This window comes from Carcharhinus amblyrhynchos, chromosome 7 (assembly GCF_965287045.1).
Source record: "Carcharhinus amblyrhynchos chromosome 7, sCarAmb.v2.hapA, whole genome shotgun sequence".
Lineage (NCBI taxonomy): Eukaryota > Metazoa > Chordata > Chondrichthyes > Carcharhiniformes > Carcharhinidae > Carcharhinus > Carcharhinus amblyrhynchos.
The window spans coordinates 28,606,749-28,624,971 of record NC_137330.1 but is presented as its reverse complement, the minus strand read 5'-3'; the positions used below and the strand labels follow the sequence as shown (position 1 = coordinate 28,624,971).

Genomic DNA, 18,223 nt, shown 5'->3' with positions numbered 1-18,223 from the left:
CTGATGATGGGTCGTTCTGACAGGCCCAATGAAGACAGTGTTTTTCAACAAGTAGAGCCTGTATCTCCTCATCATTCTCATTGAACCAGTCATGCTGCTTGCAGGTAGAGGGCCCGAGCATCTTCAGTGCAGAAATACGGACAGCATCCCTGAAGCATTCCCAACACTGCCTGCGAGGTGTAGGTCAGCAAGCTTGATTTCTAAGTCTTCAGTCAGTGTTGAAGCTATGCTGGGGTTCTTTAGCTTGGCCGCGTTGATTCTTTTCATAACCTTACTTCCTTGTGGTCGCCTCTTGGGTCTTATGCGGAGCCTCATTTTGGGGACAATGAGCCTGTGATCTGTCCAGCAGTCAGCACTACACATGACCTTGGTCACTCTGACATCCTGCCTGTCTTTTCTCCTAACAATGACATAGTCAATAAGATGCCAATGCTTAGAGCAGGGGTTCATCCAAGAGGTCTTGTTATGGGTAGGCAGATGGAAGATTGTATTGGTGATGAGGAGGTTGTCTGCTGCACAGGTCTTCATGAAGAGTAAGCTGTTACTCCATTGCCTCCCCCTGACTCTCTGCCAGATTTCAGAATCACATCCTACTCTTGCATTGAAATCGCCAAGCAAGATCAGCTTGTCGATACTGTTCACTGCTGATAGTAGGGTGTCTAGTTCTTCGTGGAACTTGTCTTTCATTTCATCTGGGGGCATAGGCGCTGATCAGGGTGGCTTGACTTCTGTTCTGTAGCGGAAGCCGTAACGTCATAAGCCTTGGGTCGACCAGCAAGTTTCCGAACAAGGTGACTCCTGACGGCGAATCCAACTCCAGCATCATGATGCTCATCACTGCCGTGACCGCTCCAGAGAAAAGTGTATCCACCTCCAGTTTCAGTCAACTGACCTACGTTGGCAAGACGAGTTTCACTCAGGGCTGCAATGTCAATGTTGTATCTTGCAAGCTCCCTGGCACTAAGGCTATTCTTCTGTCTGGTCTGTCTCCTGCAGGGTTGTCCAAAAGCGTGTGCACGTTCCAAGTGCCAATGGTGAGCGGTGTCACCTTGTGTTTTATTTTGTTTGTTCGACCACGAGCCGTGGTAAACTGGTCAGGGTGTAGTGAAGCAGGCAATGTTTAGGGCACCTTTTCTAGCCCCTTCCTCATTCTATGGAGGTGAGCAGTGCGTTCTTGAAGAGGACTGCTCAGTCGCCCAGGTAGACGCCGAGTTTCACTGCTGCTGCGGAAAACGACCATTAGACCTGAGCCACCTGTGTCCAGGTCCGTGACTGCAGCTCCCAGTGTGTCCTCACCTGCTGCTTCGTCGCTCGTCCATCGCCACAGGACTTCAAGGGTTGAACAGGACAATGATGATGGTGTCGAGACTAGCGCTTGATTTGAATTAAAATGAGGGAGAGTTGCGCAGCTTCAGCTTCACCCTCTCTTCCCAATTCCCATCTAGATACTGTGGCAAGGTAAGAGTCAAGATGGCTGGAGATGGGACTAGGCGCAGTGGATGACCAGGACGTCTTCTGTGTCTTGTCCTGCTCTTCGCGTTCCACGACGCTTGCAGAGACCGCCTTCTTGACCGTTGGACCTTCCATTGGTCTCGTCTGCTCAATCTGCTGGAGTCTGTCTTCACATGCTGGGATAGACATCTCCCTATCTCACCAAGGGTTGAGACCTGTCGGCTACCCTCACCTGGTTTAGCCAGCTTGTCAAAGCTGTTGCCTGGGATGTGGCCGCTGTCACATGCAAACAGCTACGGGGAGCCACAGGTGAGAGCTGAGTGCCAGGCGGGGACAAAGGGTGGACAAACTGCCCTGAAAGGACGCGACTTGTTCCCCCACTAGAGGTACTACCCCTCCCTGGCACCCCATACACGCCCCCATATGGTGTAGGTACACCCACAGTGCTGTTAGTAAGAGAGTTTCATGCTTTGACTTGGTGATATTAAAGGAATGGCTATATAGTGCAAACTCATGATGGTGAAGGCTTGGAGAGCAATTTGCAGGTGGTGGTATTCCCAGTTACCTGCTACTGTTGACGATCTAGGTGCTAGAGGTTGTGAGGTGTTCAGGAGGGCAGGTTTTGAAGGTTGGAATAGAGACATAAAGGGAGGGTGCAATCTTTGGAGGAGGTGAGGGAGGACTTTTACTTCTGTTCTGCAGTGTAATCCCCAGCAGTACACAGGGGAGTATACTGCACAGCAGAGTTACCTCCATTTCATTCCCATCAGTCTGCACCTCTTGTCTGTCTTTCTGTGCCAACTATATTATGATGGCAGAGGAGGGATTTAGGCCCTTAATTTCCCCTTTATTGGGCAATTAAGGGCCTCCATAGATTCAAGTGAGAGCAGAGTCGTGAACAACATATCTATTATGGGAAACAAATTTTCGGTGGGCAGCCCACCAAGGACACCATTCAGTAGGGAGTCATGAAGTCCAGCCTCTTATTTCCTTTAAGTCCAGGACCTACATAAGATCAACCAGACCCTTCATTTTGCTGCTTTCAACTTTTTGTCAGAAGTGGCTCGATCAGTAACACTCAAGTTTTTGAGTCAGGATTATGTTCCACGCCAGGACTTGAGCACAAGAATCAAATGCAGTGTGAAGGGAGCGTTGCACTGCTGGAGTTTCATTTTATGGCTTTAGGATGCAAGCCTTCTCTCTTATGTCGATCTAAAAGACAGTAAGAAGTCTCACAACACCAGGTTAAAGTCCAACAGCTTTATTTGGTAGCCACAAGCTTTTGGAGCGCTGCCCCTTCATCAGGTGAGTGGGAGTTCTGTTCACAAACAGGGTATATAAAGACACAAACTCAATTTACAAAATAATAGTTGGAATGCGAGTCTTTACAGGCAATGTGAGTAGAGAGAGCGTTAAGCATAGTTAAAGAGATGTGTATTGTCTCCAGCCAGGACAGTTAGTGAGATTTTGCAAGCCCAGGCAAGTCATGGGGCTTACAGATAGTGTGACATGAGTCCAAGATCCTGGTTGAGGCCATCCTCCTGTGTATGGAACTTGGCTATCTGTTTCTGCTCGGCGACTTTGCGCTGTCGTGTGTTGTGAAGGCTGCCTTGGAGAACACTTACCCAAAGATCAGAGGCCGAATGCCCGTGACCGCTGAAATGTTTCCCAACAGGAAGAGAATATTCTTGCCTGGTGATCGTCGAGCAGTGTTCATTCATCCGTTGTTGTAGCGTCTACTTGGTCTCTCCAATGTACCATGACTCGGGACGTCCTTTCTTGCAGCGTATCAGGTAGACAACGTTGACTGAGTTGCAAGTGTATGTACCGTGTACCTGGTGGATGGTGTTCTTGCATGAGAAGATGGCATCCATATTAATGATCCAGCATGTCTTGCGGAGCTTGCTGTGGCAGGGTTGTGTGGTGTCATGGTCACTGTTCTCCTGAAGGCTGGGTAGTTTGCTGCAGACAGTGGTCTGTTTGAGGTTGTGCGGTTGTTTGAAGGCAAAGATGTGGGGATGGCCTTGGAGAGATGTTCGTCTTCTTCGATGACATGTTGAAGACTCCGGATAAGATGTCATAGCTACTCCGCTCCAGGGAAGTACTGGACGACGAAGGGTATGCTGTCCGCCGTGTCCCGTGTTTGTCTTCAGAGGAGGTCGGTGTGGTTTTTAAATCTAAATGCGGACCTAAAGGATGCTGTGGCACCTTTTCAAAGAGCAGGGAGTTCTTCCTAGTGGCCTACCTAATATTTATCCCTCAATCAATTTATCAAAACAGATTATCTAGCCATTGTCGTATAGGAGCTTGCTGTACACAAATTGGCTGCTGTGTTTTCTATACTACAATTGTAATCACAATTCAAAAATATTCAATTGGCAGTAAATGCTTTGGTGCATCCTGTGGTGCTGTGAAAGATGCTATGTAAGTTTCTTTATAGTTTGTTTCTGTCTAGACTCTTTCCAAATACTATTTCATTTGGTTAGCTTTTAGTATCCTGTTGTTAATGTTTATTTATTTCAAACATGACAGAATAATAGAATACCACATTATGCAGTGCATAAACAAAATAAGTGCTAAATAATCTTCATTCATAATATTAACCATTTTATGTAATGTCTTCCACATTTCCTATATATGCTCCTTGTCTGAAAACAGGACACTTAAGTATTGGCATTGACTCCAGTGCCGCAGATTTCTATTTTTTGAGTAGTCATAAATAATTCCTCCTTTATAAGTTTTGCCTTAACCAAGACAAATGGTCATTTCAGAGAAAATTTCCTTTTAATTAAAAAAAGTCATGTACATAATTAACACTTTAAACAAGACTTAAACAAAAGTGGAAGTCAAAGAAATAAATCACTGTTGATAGTCTGAATTGTGATGCTAATCTTTTGGTCATATTATATTTTTAGTATGTTAAATGTAGTTTAGTTGGCTTGAGAAAAATATATTAAATATCACTGGTATATAATGAACATTTTATCAGTTGCTACGTCGTGCACCATTACTGTGTCTTTTGAAATTAGTGTGAGTGATATTAATGTCTGAGTGTTTAGCACATTTGTATGATATTTTCTTATTTATGAGTGGTACTCATTTGTTTCAAATAAATGGGCTCATGTCTTCAAAAGAGAATGAAGCATTGTCATAGAAATGCATTGTGTATCTGTATACATTAATGTTTAAACTGTGAAATCTGAATTGAATCATTGTCTACAGGATGTGCTGCAGTGACTCATCAAACTTTCTTCATGTGGATGTATCTTAAATTCTCATTTTTCACCATTTCTTTTGCTGCCACCATTCAGTCACATAACATGTTAATCACTGGATGGAAGAATGTAAACTCTGCTTTGACTTTTCTTTAATGATTGTTCAGCAAATATATATTTTTTCCCCACTATCACTGATGTTTATGTGCTGTGTCTTAATCACTATGCGAGAATTCTACTTGTATTTCCAGGATGTCAAAGCAATAAAGCCTCTAGAGATTTTGATAACATTTCACATGCCAAAATAACTAAACAACAGTTTATGCATAATAAAAGGCACAGAGTTCACAATAAAGACAAATTATTAGACCCCTATTGCCCCATACCCAGCCCAATGCACATATTTTGCCCCAGAGTTCTAATTTTTATAAAATCTAAAGCTTTATTCTCATTAGACCAATGAATGTCCTTGTCAAAAATCTGAACTGTGTGTGTGTGTGTGTGTGTGTGTGTGTGTTTTAACATTGCTGTTTGGACAGTTTGAACTCTGGTTGGCTTGCAAAAGAAAGCAGGCGATGATAAATACAAGATCCTCTGTTTAAGAAAGCAAAGAGTAAAATCCCTCAGAGTTCTGTTCTATATCAGTTGACATTCATACATTTTTCATTAATTATATGGTAGTGACTAGTCTCTAGATGGAAAAGTTAAGTGAGGTTTACAAAGCTGATTAATAGCATTCAAAGATCAATTGATTACATAGGATTAAAAAAAAGGTGTATTATAATATGGATAAATAAAAGGTAATACAGAATTCAATGGGAAACCTGATGAAGAGTTGTTCTTTACTGAAGTTGATGGATGGGTTTAGGCCTGTTGACTTTTACTGAAAATATTTTTATAGATATTATGCTGTTGCTGTGAGATGTTTTTGAGTTGGAGTAGATGATATCCCAGTCTTGTATTGCTTGTTGAGAGACAGCTTTTGCAATATTTTTCTGTAATTTTTGGCAACCTATTTATGGGCTGGATTTTGAGGCTTCAGATCAACACTTGTCTTCCAATCCCTCCCATCCCAGACGATGGATATCATGATATGTGATTGGCAATGCAGCATCATCATTCCAGTTTCCAACATCAGGAAGGCAAGTGGGCCCAGAAATGGGAAGCCCGTCTGCCATTTTGAAAATACTAATTAACAAGAAATTGAGCTTGTTAACATTTTAATCATCTGCACTTTTTGTGGGCAGCTGCATTTTCATACAGCAGGCCTAGGAGACACTAATGGGAGGCTTTTCACAAGTTTCCAAATTGCTTTTCTTTAGCGCAATCAGCTCCACGCTGGAAATCAGCACAGAGCTGACTATCATATGGGAATGTGATTGAAATTGACATTTCCGTATGATTAGCGGACTCTGGGCAGTATTCTCTGCGCCTTCTAGTGTCTCCCCATACCTGGCAGAGAGCAGTTCCCACCAGCAGGGTTTACAATTGCTCCCCAGTAACGTAGAATAGGCTTCCTTACCTCACTGGTGGGGACAATGGCCATTGCAGTCGAGGGCAAGGGTGAGGATCCCTTGGGCAGTGCCAGTCTGGCACCCTGGCACTGCCCAAGGGATCCTCACACAGTTCAACAGGCACCTTGGCACTGTGTGACAGAAGTTGCCAAGGGGCAGGGCAAACTGGAAGGTTGGGCCTATTGGTGAGGGGGAACTACTGTCATTCTGCAAGTGGTATCGGTGGGGGAGGAAGGAAGGCAATCAGTGCTGGCCATTGTTATGGGGGGGTGGGTCAGGGCTGGCAAACGGGAAAGGGGAGATCGTGGTGGCCAGGGGGAGGGTTAGTGGGAGATCAAGGCTGGGGTGGGCGGAGATTGTGGCTGGCTCGGGGTGGCATCAGCAAGGCCAGCACAACTGAGGTACCAATATGTGTCTAAGGTAAGCTTGGAGTGAGGGGAGGTGAGGAAGGAGGAAATTTACTGCACCATACTGAAGGGTAGTGTAATGAGAAGCATGGTCAAAATTTTGAATAAGACAAGAAACCATCTACTGACGATAAGTTTGCCTCAAGGTTTTCAGCAGATTCAGGAATGTCTGCAATGGTTAGTCAGAAATTCTGATCCACCTCAGTTCCCTTTCTTTTGCCCACCTATTCAGTAATTCTCCAGGAATTTTATTGTATAACCTTTGATTTAGATTGAAATTATTTTAGTTTAAGCCTCAAAATATTTCCCACATAATCTGCATACTACAGGTTTGATTGCAGAAGACCTCAGCATTTGACTGAGTCAAATGAATAAACATAAAATATATTTAAAATAAACAGTCCAATGAAAAATCCATTTTCTTCGGCCATCAGAACACAACTACAAGTGGAACATTTTATAACTGAAGGAAATCACTGGCTAATCTTTACCAAAAACTTTAGCCTCTTTCTCCCATATAAGTAAACAACACCTGAAATATTTTTTGTTTTCAACTTTTCCCAACTTTACCCAATGAATGAATTTATTCTGTGTTTAACATAACGTATAAAAGAAAATCTGTGAATTGTGCTTTTACCAGTTCCTCAAAATTATTTAAGGATTTCAGAAAATTGTGTTATACCAGTTGCAAATCGTTTCTCTGCATTCTAGCCAAAATTCCCAATTTTACTGTGGCTGTGTTAAATGTGATGTGGCTACCCCCGAAAGTTCTTCAACACTCCTGCATGCTCAACAGAAATAGCTCTCAATGTGGATTGCAGCTCAATATTGCAACTTATCTTCGTCAACCATTGTTTCCGAAGATTTCTGCTTCCTTTCAGTCAACAATTTAAGAATAAATCCTAATCTGTTTAAGCAGAGACATCTTTTTTGTAACAGAATTCAATATCTAAATAGCATGTAAAAAGGAAGAAAAGAACCTTGTTGTCTTATATGCAGGAAAATCCTTTTCTCCTGATCTGCACCTGAGTAGCAGCGTCCCTGAATTTTCCATATGCTTTTTCAGGTGGCTCTACCCAAAGAGGAAGCAGTCATATATATTATGTGTAAATGAATGTCAGATGCCTTTGAACACAGATTTCCTGTGATAGCGCAGGATGCAGTTCAAAGCAGACTGCTTCCAAAAAATCTGGCACGGCTGTTTCAGAGTTGCCATTTAGGCACTATCTATGTTAACGGGACATTCTGGCATTGTCAAGAGCTCTTGCATTCTGTTGTTTTGAATTACAAATGTCTTTTTTCTGCTTGCTGCTGAACAATGTCAGTCATTTTAATTCCCTTAGAGAGTCAGTGTTTAGAGCCATGGATCTGCAGCTACCCCTTTTGCAAGATGAACGGGGACAATTGTGGGGAAGCCACTGTCTCGAAGGTGACATCCTCCTTCTGCCACTATGTGGGGACCAGAATTTAGTGCTCAGTCTTTCAGAGAAAGATGCTTTCTGAACATGTGACATAATTTGGGATATTAATTGATCTGCCCAGAACAAATGACAGCTATGTCTGGAAGAGTCCGGCAACTATATGAATTGAGGTGCTGAGGGCAGAGTGACATTTCCAGGATCATCTACTTCCCCTGCCGGACACATTGGGAGAGATTTTCCAGCTGTGTTATCCCAAGACTGGAAAATCCTGCCCGACGTCAATGGACCTTTGCAGGTTCCCCTTCCCCCGCTACAATTCCTGTGGTGGGTGGGACAGGAAAATTCCACCCATTGTTTTGATGGCTTGCAAAGTTTCCAGCCAAACCCAGAGCTGCACTATAGTAAATCATGATTGGGGCAGGCATAGTAAGAAGCCTGACAACACCATTTGATAGTATGAGCTTTCGGAGCGCTGCCCTTTTATCAAGTGAGAGGCCCACTCACCTGATGAAGGGGCAGCACTCCGAAAGCTCATGCTATAAATAAACCCGTTGGACTTTAACCTGGTGTTGTGGGACTTCTTACTGTGTCTACAGTAAATCATTAGCAAGTTATCAATGAACTCAAAGGGAATGTGAGATCATTTCCATTGTGGGCTGCTTTTCTCATGAGAGAAAACTGGAATAATAATGATGATTATTCCATGATTACAATACTAGTAGTTACGAGCACGTCACCCCACACGCCCCACATTCCACCCATCACTGATGTGAGCTTTGTAAGAAAGAAGTCGATCTTGTGGTCGGAAGATATGCAAGTTTGGAAGTGTTTAACAGAGACTGTTTGTTCTGGGGGGAGTAGTTGGTGTTCAGGAAAGGCATAGAAACTGAAGGCTTTTAGGCTCTTGTAGAATGTTGCAGATTGTGAGGGACAGAATGCAATGAACTGCACACAACAATTACTTTATGCTTGTTTAAGACATTTGTAGTCAGTGCCCTACACTGTTTGTTCTGATGAGGTCAATGAACTTCTTGAGTGCTACATCTATGGTACGGTATGGTATTAGCTGTAATTCACCTTCAATACATGATTCAAGGCCCTCAGGAAATTTAAGTGCTAATTCCTTCCTGGAACTTGGCAGACTTGTGTTGCATTGCACTCTGATTACACTCACACAGGCACACTAAGGAAAATCAATCCCATAATCTTTAAAGTTCCATGCATTCTTTATTACCTGCTGATGGGTGTGCAGCAAAAAATAATTAATTAATTTGCCCATAACTGCTACTCTGTGTCCACTTTGAACTTCTGCATGAGGATAATTCATTGGTAAACAAAAACTGTGATTCCAGAAAGCTTTATGATGAATTACGCAAGTCAGTTCTGGGTATGGAGCACAACGTTGCTTTGCATTAACATTAAGAGTTAACAGTTTCCCCTTTTTTGTACATGTAGGCGTTTTTGATCATTTAGATAACTAATGAATGCAAGCTATTTTATTAAATTTTCACCAGACCTCAGAAGTCTGGCAAAGAAACTGGCTGTGAAAGTAATAGCAGCATTTTTATTGGTGTCACAAAGGCTACATGGATCAATTCAACATAAATAGTGGACAAGTGAGACCCAGGTGGAATAAATCAACCATTTGTCTGGCAGGTAATTTGCCTTGCGGAATTTCAATGAATTTCAATCACTTCCACTTCCCAACAATAGCATTCTGAATTAGGTAACACTGTTTGATTCTGTAAATTTCCATTTCTGGGCAATCCATTAAGGTAGATGAGGGGTTTAGAAACACCTTGTCTGATATACTACTACTACTTGTTTCTTCTACCTCAACAGTATGATTACACATTGAATTGTTATATTTTTAATGATTCATGTGTTTTTTTTTCCCAGCACAATAACTGCTTTTACAAAGACTTTAACAAAACTCATTTTCCTAGTCAATAATGGAGTAATGCTCATTTAATTGGAATAAAATTATTTTAAGTTGAAAGTTTTATTTTCCTAGTTAGTCTTTTGCAGTTATAAAACTATAATGTTTACTGTTTAATTTAAATGCAACTCTAAAAGTCCAAAAATACAACTTCCAATTTTTAAAGACCATGTCTGGAATTCTCTAGCCGTTCACACTCCACCGCCGCTGTAAACAAGAATGGAGAATTTGGTGCTTAGCCAAATCTCCGCTCACTGCAGTGGGACCAGAGAATCCCACTAGTGTGAATGACCAGAGAATTGAAGTCCATGGGTGGAATTCTCCCATCAAGGGTTTGGTTTAGGTTAGAGGGTCATTGTTTTTTAACTGGTCGGCGCAACATCGTGGGCCGAAGGGCCTGTTCTGCGCTGTAATGTTCTATGTTCTATGTTCTATCTGTGACTAGATCCTGTGATGAGCATGGGGAGTGTTTCCAACTGCGGAGGCTGGTGGAAAACCATGCCACATCAACCAGCCCCATCTCATTAATCATACACCATAGGGTTTAGTGCCATATTCCATGGCAGGGTGGACACGTTGACACAGATCATGTGCCCACCTATAAAAGCTGTCCAATATCACTTATCCATCATCGAAGAAAGAAAATGGACTTTGTTAAAAACCAGATGGATCCTCATGAGCACACTGAGGCTGGAAAATGGAGTTCCTCAATGCCACTGAAGCTGGAAGATCCATATGAAAGATGCTCCCTCCACCCACTACTTTGATGCTCCAGGGTCTAGCGTTGCAAGCGGCCTCCATCCTGAACTCTGGAGGCAGTCCCAGACATTCTTCGGGTCAGTGAGGACTTCAGCACACCTTGTTGTTCCAGATGTGTTCTGGACTGGCGTGTTTTCCTGCTGGCATCACAAAGATTTGGGAGTGGGGTGAAGATTCCAGTCAGGCCGTTATCCCATTAGGATGCAAATGAGTTTCATGATTTATTCCAATGCGTTTCTTCATCCATCATAGCAGACACCAATAGAAAATCCCGTGGGACACTCAATGATGTGAAACTGATATTTCGACTCCCACCAAATCTCCCCCTCCCCCTGTTGGTTATTGAATCCACCAGCAACGGCACTGGAGAATTCCACCCTATATATTTAATTGTTACTTTTTGATTCATGAATCAAACTCTGCCATTTATAATAAAGGTGGTTCATTCTATAGCTTCTTAATGTTCAGGAGATTGTGCTTCTGACAGTGCTTGTACATTTTGACCAGATAAACACAAGTATTGGCAAGGTCAAAAAGGTAAAGAGAACCAGAAGGTGTTACTAAGCCTGATGGTGAGACATTTGGAGCTAAAATCTTGCTGGATTACTAAATTCCAAGAAAGTTAATTCAGCTGCTTTTATTAGCAGATGCTTTAACTTTTCCAAGACACTTCCGTATAAACTGTTTAAAAATCTTAGTTTGACGAAAGAGGATATTGCTGATATATTTTCAATTTCTATTGTGTATTTCCACATCCTGATGATCTTGATAGTTTTAAAATAATTACTTGGGTACTCTTAAGGAGAAATATGAGAATATTTCTGTATCTCACTATTATTTTCAGCTGCTTACACCTTACTGTGTGCCTCCCTTGAAGCACCTTATATAGTAGTGGACAAAAAAGACGTGGAGGACAGTGTGGAGCGAGTGAGAAAAGCATACTGTAAGGGAAAGATATTCAGGAGACTTATTGAAAACATGTTGATGGTAAACATGAGCTAGGTGTCTCAAGTAAAGCAGTTAATCAAGTTTAGGTAAGAGTAACTGAATGGATGAAGAAATTAGGTATGAACTGGTGTTGTGGAGTGCATGCAGGGATGTACATCTGAAGAGAGAATGCTCAGGAGGACTGGAGAAAGGCTGGGGAAAAAGTTGAAGGTGAGAATGAACATCTTTATCTTTTCAATGGGAGTAGAGAGCCACTAAAACTTAGTGAGAGCCAGGTGATGAAATCTAATTTATCCATTTTAATAAATGTCTCCAATTGTGAGCCTACTTTTAAAGATTGATGTACACAGAGAATGTCTTGATTACTCCCAACAGATTGACAAGTCCTCCTCTTTCATATTTTTTAGTCCTTTTTAGTGTTGGAATACTATACAAATGTTTTTAAGGGTCCACATGCATTGGTATCTAGATGTGTGCTGTGATGGCTATAAGAGTTAATCTGTACATTGGGTATAGTCAATCGATACCTAGGGCCTGAATTTTCCATCAAAATCTCTGTTCACATTGGCAGGACCGGAAGATTCTGCTGGTGTGAAAGGCTGGAAATTACGGCCCTAAATACGGAAATAAATGAAATGGCTGGGAAATCTCTCTGATTCTCATACTGCCTCTGTTAGCATTACTCTGTGATTGTAGCCATTATTAAGATAATATATAGTTGCCCACTTTCACTAAATTTTGAAAACTATCTTTGTAACATTCAGCTGGATACATGCTGCAGGAATGGAACTTGCTAATATTTAGAGGGAAGAGTATAGGCCAGCAAATTGGACATATTTCTCTTTAAAGGATCATATGACTTAGTGCGAGGTAATGTATGACTGGTAAAAGCATGTTTAAACAATGCATAAAATATGGACAACAAGGAGGGGTGCACAGAATTTCAGAGGTGAGTTGAGTGTGACTGTTCTTGACATCGAGGTAGCATTTGACTGAGAGTAGCATCGAGGAACTCCTAAGTAGTTGGGAATTGGGGAAAACCTAGTGTTCGTTGGAATCATACATAGCACAAAGGAAAATTATTGTTGTTGATGCCCGTTTATTTCAGCCCCAGGACATCAGACGGGCTCCACAACAGCTCAGTGACTAGCACTGCTAGCTGTGCAGATACATGGATTTGGGCCTGTGTCTGTGGGAGTTTGCACATTCTCCCTGTGGTTGCGTGGGTTTCCTCCGGGCGCTCCGGTTTCCTCCCACACCCCAAAGATGTGCTCTTAGGCTAATTGGTTTCCACCAAATTGACACTATTTCTTCCCTGAATCTGACTGAGTAGGGTCCCATTCGTAGACATGCAGGGTAGAATAGGTGTAGGGCGATGCGGCGGCGCGGGCTCGTTGGGCCGAAGGGCCTGTTTCCCATGCTGGGTTGTTCTTCTTTGTTGTTTATCACTACAGGAGTTCCGTAGGGTCATGTTCTAGACCATCGTCAAGTGCTTCATCAATGATAACCCCTCCATCATAAGGTTAGAAGTGGCAATGTTCACTGATGATTACACCATATTCAGTAGAGTTTGTGACTTTTCAGATACTGAACCAGCCCAGGTCCCATATGTAGTAAGACTTGGACAACATTCAGGCTTGGCTAGAGGGCACAGCCTCAAGATAAGGGGGGGCCAGTTTAGAACGGAGTTGAGGAGGAACTTCTTCACTCAAAGGGTGGTGAATCTCTGGAATTCTCTGCCCGTTGAAGTGGTGGAGGCTGCCTCGCTAAATATATTTAAGACACGGGTAGATAGGTTTTTGATAGGCAAGGGGATTAAGGGTTATGGGGAGAAGGCGGGAAAGTGGAACTGAGCCACTTCAGATCAGCCATGATCTTTATTAAATGGCGGGCCAGGCTCGAAGGGCTAGATGGCCTACTCCTGCTCCTATTTCTTATGTTCTTATGTTTATAAATAACACCCTCTCCAAGGGATAATCTAGCCACCTTCTCTTGATATTCAACAGCATTACTATAGCTGAATCCTGCCACCATCAACATTCTAGGGATTGTCATTGACCAAGTTACATAAAAACACTGGCTACAAGAGCAAGTCTTAACTTGGGAATTGTGCAGTGAGTAACACACGACCTGCCTTCCCAAAGCCTGTACACCATCTACAAAGCACCAGTCAAAGATTGGATAGAATATTCCTAATTTGTCTCAATAAAAGCAGCTCCAACAACACTCAAGAAGCTGCACACCATCCAGTACAAAGTAGATCACTTAATCAGTACCCAAAAACCACTTAAACATATTCACTCCTTTCATGATTGACACACAGTGGCAATAGTGTGTACCACATACAAGATGCCCTGCAGCAACTTGTTAAGGTTCATTCCGCAGCACCCCTCAAGCCCTTTTGACCTCTATCTCCCAGAAGGTCAAAAGAAACAGGTTCATGGGAACATGTTCCCCTTCAAGCCACACACCATCCTGACTTGTAACTATATTGTCATTCCTTCACTGTTGCTTGTAGCGTCAGAATTTCGAAGCTCCTATCTTTAATAGCACTGTGGATGAATATACATGAGATGAATAGTTCAAGAAGGCAGTTCACCATCCCTTCTAGATACAATTAGGGATGGACAGCAAATGCTGGTCTAGCTCACGTCCCATGAAATAATATTTTAAAAAGGACTGATACTTCTAAACTATAAGGCTATCTCATATTATTTGATGCACCTAGAATCTGAATGTAAGTGATAGCTACTACTGCTACTGAATATAAACAGGTTTATTTAAATATTTCCAGTCATACTTCTTTTAACTAATAAGGAAATATGGCTGCATTTCCAACCCTTTATTATGACTGAAAATGGTCAGATGTGGCCTATTGCCTTGTTACCACTCTCACTGCAGCCCTGATGATGTTCAGTGAGGCTTATAAAGGGTGATCATGGTGACCCTCTGAGTCAGATGATGGGTCCAATTAAAATGAAAATCAGAACCAATGACATTCAGCTCTTCCAAACATCCTCATGACTGAATGAATCAATATTTTTTATCCAAACAACCTGGTATTGTGCTAGCACCTCTACATTGAAACTCAGCCATGTCCAGCTATCTCAATGTAAGTGAGATCTGACCCTCACTTACAGACCAGGCCTCCTCCTCAAGGGTATGTATGAGGGGAACACTTTCCATTGTGTCTGGTGGTAATTTATAAATATATGTCTGTATTTCCTTTGATGGTCTTGTATTATACTTAGTTAATGTGAAATAAATGCTTACAGACCTGATAGCAACCTATTAATCTAACATGTGAAACAAAGTTTAAAATGAGCTCAAAGTATGTATCTCAGACATTTTTCTTACTTTTTAAAATGATTTGAAAGTGATAACTGAGTCTAGTTGAATAATCTCACAATTTGTCAAATCATATTATAATCCCTTTGCTTCTGTGATTTAGCTCATTGATCTTTAAAGCTTCTTTGCTGTAGTTTTTTTTCTTTCCTGTGGATGACCCCTTAATTTTGTAATTAGATGAGAAATGGTCTTTTCATTAAATGTGCAAAGATGTTTCATTTGGAGTGTTAGCATTGCATCAATCATTTTTGGCAAAAATAAAGTAACCTTTCATTTATTCACACATGATTGATCGCCATTGTCAATTTGAAAGCCAGTGGTAAGATTACCTTATCACGTCAGCATTTTAGCTTGACTGAAAAAGTGACGTGTTTGTTAGTATTTTGCTGAAAATGAAAGTGGCAAAGAAGCTGTAAATTTTAGTATGTAGTCTTGAAATTAAAAAGTGTAACATAAATCAATAAATTCTACGTCATTTAACACAGATGACTCATCCTTTACTCTTAACTCTTAGCTCTTCAGAAGCTTCTTTGCACAATCACTAAAAATAGTATAACTAATAGTCTGTAAAAGCAATTCTATGACTAACAGACAAGTCAGTTGCAGCATTGATATACGCTTTGTATTGAATGTATTGATTTTTCATTGAATAACCTTGCTTTCCCAGTCATGCCCACTTAATTTTAGGAAAGCTATGAAAAAAATGTCCTCAGCTTTAAACGAAATGAAAGCATATAGGGGTGTTGTGAAAAGCTTCGTTACAGATTTATGTTTCCAAAGTTCACACGTTCTCCAGTGAATATTATGTAATAAAATTCTTAAATCACACAATTAACCAATACGTTTATGGGATGATTTTAAAAACAATCTTGATTATTATTTTGACACTGAATAAATGAATTTTAATCTGCAATTTTATCATGAGACACCAGAAAATAAACAATTTTTATTCCCTCCTCACCGCACCATTTGTTGTCACTTTCCATTTGTTTCTGGTTTATCCTTTCCATTTTTTACCTGTCTGTTTCTGCTTTTCATCTGTAGCCTTTCCATCCTGCTAATACTTAGTAAATTTGAAGTATGTGTTTTCACTCTGCACTTCAATTTTTCATAGCCTGTAACCTTTGACAACTCATTCATTGCTCCTCTATTTTAAACAACTTCCACATACAATCAGCAAAGGTCTTCAATCAGTTGGGCCAAAATGACTTGAGGAGCAGATGAACCATTTAATTATTCATGCATTCACTGCGATGATGACCCCTTTCCCTTATCCTGCAGATTTATTACCCTAGTCTGGTTGCAGTTTAGTTTATTCTTTCCACAACATTTTTGGGGAGATGGGGGGTTGCCCCTCCACACCCCCATCCTCAGTACCCCCTGTGGCATATTTCTCTGTGTTGGGAAACAGCCTGCCATTGGCCAGTGGCAAGATCGTCTGGTCCCACTGCTATCAGTGGGATTTTGCATTGCATCTGTTCTCTGCCACTGGGAAACCCACAGCAGACATTCAAAGTCGGTGGGACGAGATCCTGCCAACAGGAAGAGCCTCTCCATTGTATGAGAGCTGAGTCTTTTATATTTATCAATATACTAGAACTTTTAAGCTTGGCGGATACCTATTAGCATCATTTTCTTTGTCTTGGACCTAAATCATTGTATTGTTTGGAGGCAAAAGTTTAATTTTATTTTACTGTTGGTGTAATTTAGTTCATGCTAATGCCTCATTTCAAAGGTCAGTGATCCTGATGCCTTCCTTCTAGTCGTTAAATTTCAGTGCATTCTACTCAACCCGGTAGAAGGACTCGCAATGACCACAAATCTAGCTGAGATAGATCTTCAATGCTTGATATTTTTTTCTCTCTGCATGTAGGGAACTAACAGGTCCCAGTTTAGCAAGAACAGCTTTCTGCCAAATCGTAAAAGGACTGAGCATAAATCAGAAGTTGTCCTATTTATGCAGATATTGACATCTTCTTAGAAAGATAACAATGGTCATTGGAAGCTCATCTTTACTGTAGGAGTTCCCCAGGGCAGTGTTCTCAACCCAACCATCTTCATGAACTGCATCATGAAGTCAAAAGTGGAAGGTGTGGCTGATGTTATTTGCCTGCTGAATGAGGTCCAATTCCAGCGCAGGGAACTCTTTTCTAGGCCAGTATTTGAATCACTGAAGAGGTTGGCGGTGATAACTTAAAAAATGCTACACTGAGTGCTACATTGGTAGATAGCCCACGACATGAAACCAACTTTGCAGTAGCAGTAAGGAAAGCTAATTGGACTTTGTTTGAACTTGTGAATTGTATTACATCAATTGTGTTTGGAAGTTAATATCCACAGGGTGAATATAAAGGACTGTGCTTAATATTTGTTGAACAGTTTTATTACGTGTTAAAATACCGTAATTGTCAATGGTCCAGTTGTAACCATGCTGATAAATCAATGAGTATCCTCAGTTTTCATGACTAATTGCTTTTTCTGTTCTCATAAATGGTCAGGTATCAACAGCATAATTCCTTGGTGTCATTTTGTGCAAAGTTTAATTGCAGTTCCGCCAATTAAGTCCCTTTTAACTGTTGTTATAGGTATCTGACTTAGTGATAATCCTGAATCAGAAGCGTGCGGTTGATGCTTTTGCAAAGGGGGGAAATCTTACACTTGGTGGAAATTTTACTGTTGCAATTGGACCCATTGGCAGGTGAGCTATTATATGTTTTGTTGGTATTTGATGAATGGTTAAATATTTTTTCATCACAAAATGTTTTTGTCATCAAAATGTTAACTATTTCAGATGGTGTCATTAACAATGTTGTCCCTTGATTTACTTTTTAAATGTAGCCTATGTGAACTTTGTGCTCATTTTGTCTAATTTCTAAATGTCAGCGAACTCATCTCTGTCAGATAATGGCCCAGTCTTCTGTGAAGCAGCAATCATTGTCAGATTGCCACTCTGCTTGAACTTCCCCCTGCACTGACACTGCCCCACATTTCTTGCTGGGTCTTCCAAGCCCAATTTCCCAGAATTGCAGAGCATGGCATGCCTTGGGGAACTCGGTGACAGTACTTTTGAGAAGGCGGGGTGGATGGGATTGGCAAGATGCACCCTGTTTTTACAACACTAGTTTTCATATGGTAAGTTTAAATGACCAGTGTGAATGTTATTGACTGGGTGAACATACGCATGTTATTGAAGGGGTAGGGTGGATAGGTGAGTACTTTG

At 41.3% G+C, this 18,223-nt stretch overlaps 1 protein-coding gene across 2 annotated transcripts in view; it reads left to right on the top strand.

Moving 5' to 3' along the window:
* sh3yl1 (SH3 and SYLF domain containing 1) overlaps positions 1 to 18,223 on the top strand; it is a 154,727-nt gene that overhangs the window by 64,822 nt on the left and 71,682 nt on the right. For both annotated transcript variants that reach the window (XM_080192065.1, XM_080192064.1), the window contains exon 5: positions 17,589 to 17,701. In XM_080192065.1, coding sequence (XP_080048191.1) covers positions 17,589 to 17,701 — 113 coding nt within the window. The remainder of the gene's footprint in view (positions 1 to 17,588; positions 17,702 to 18,223) is intronic.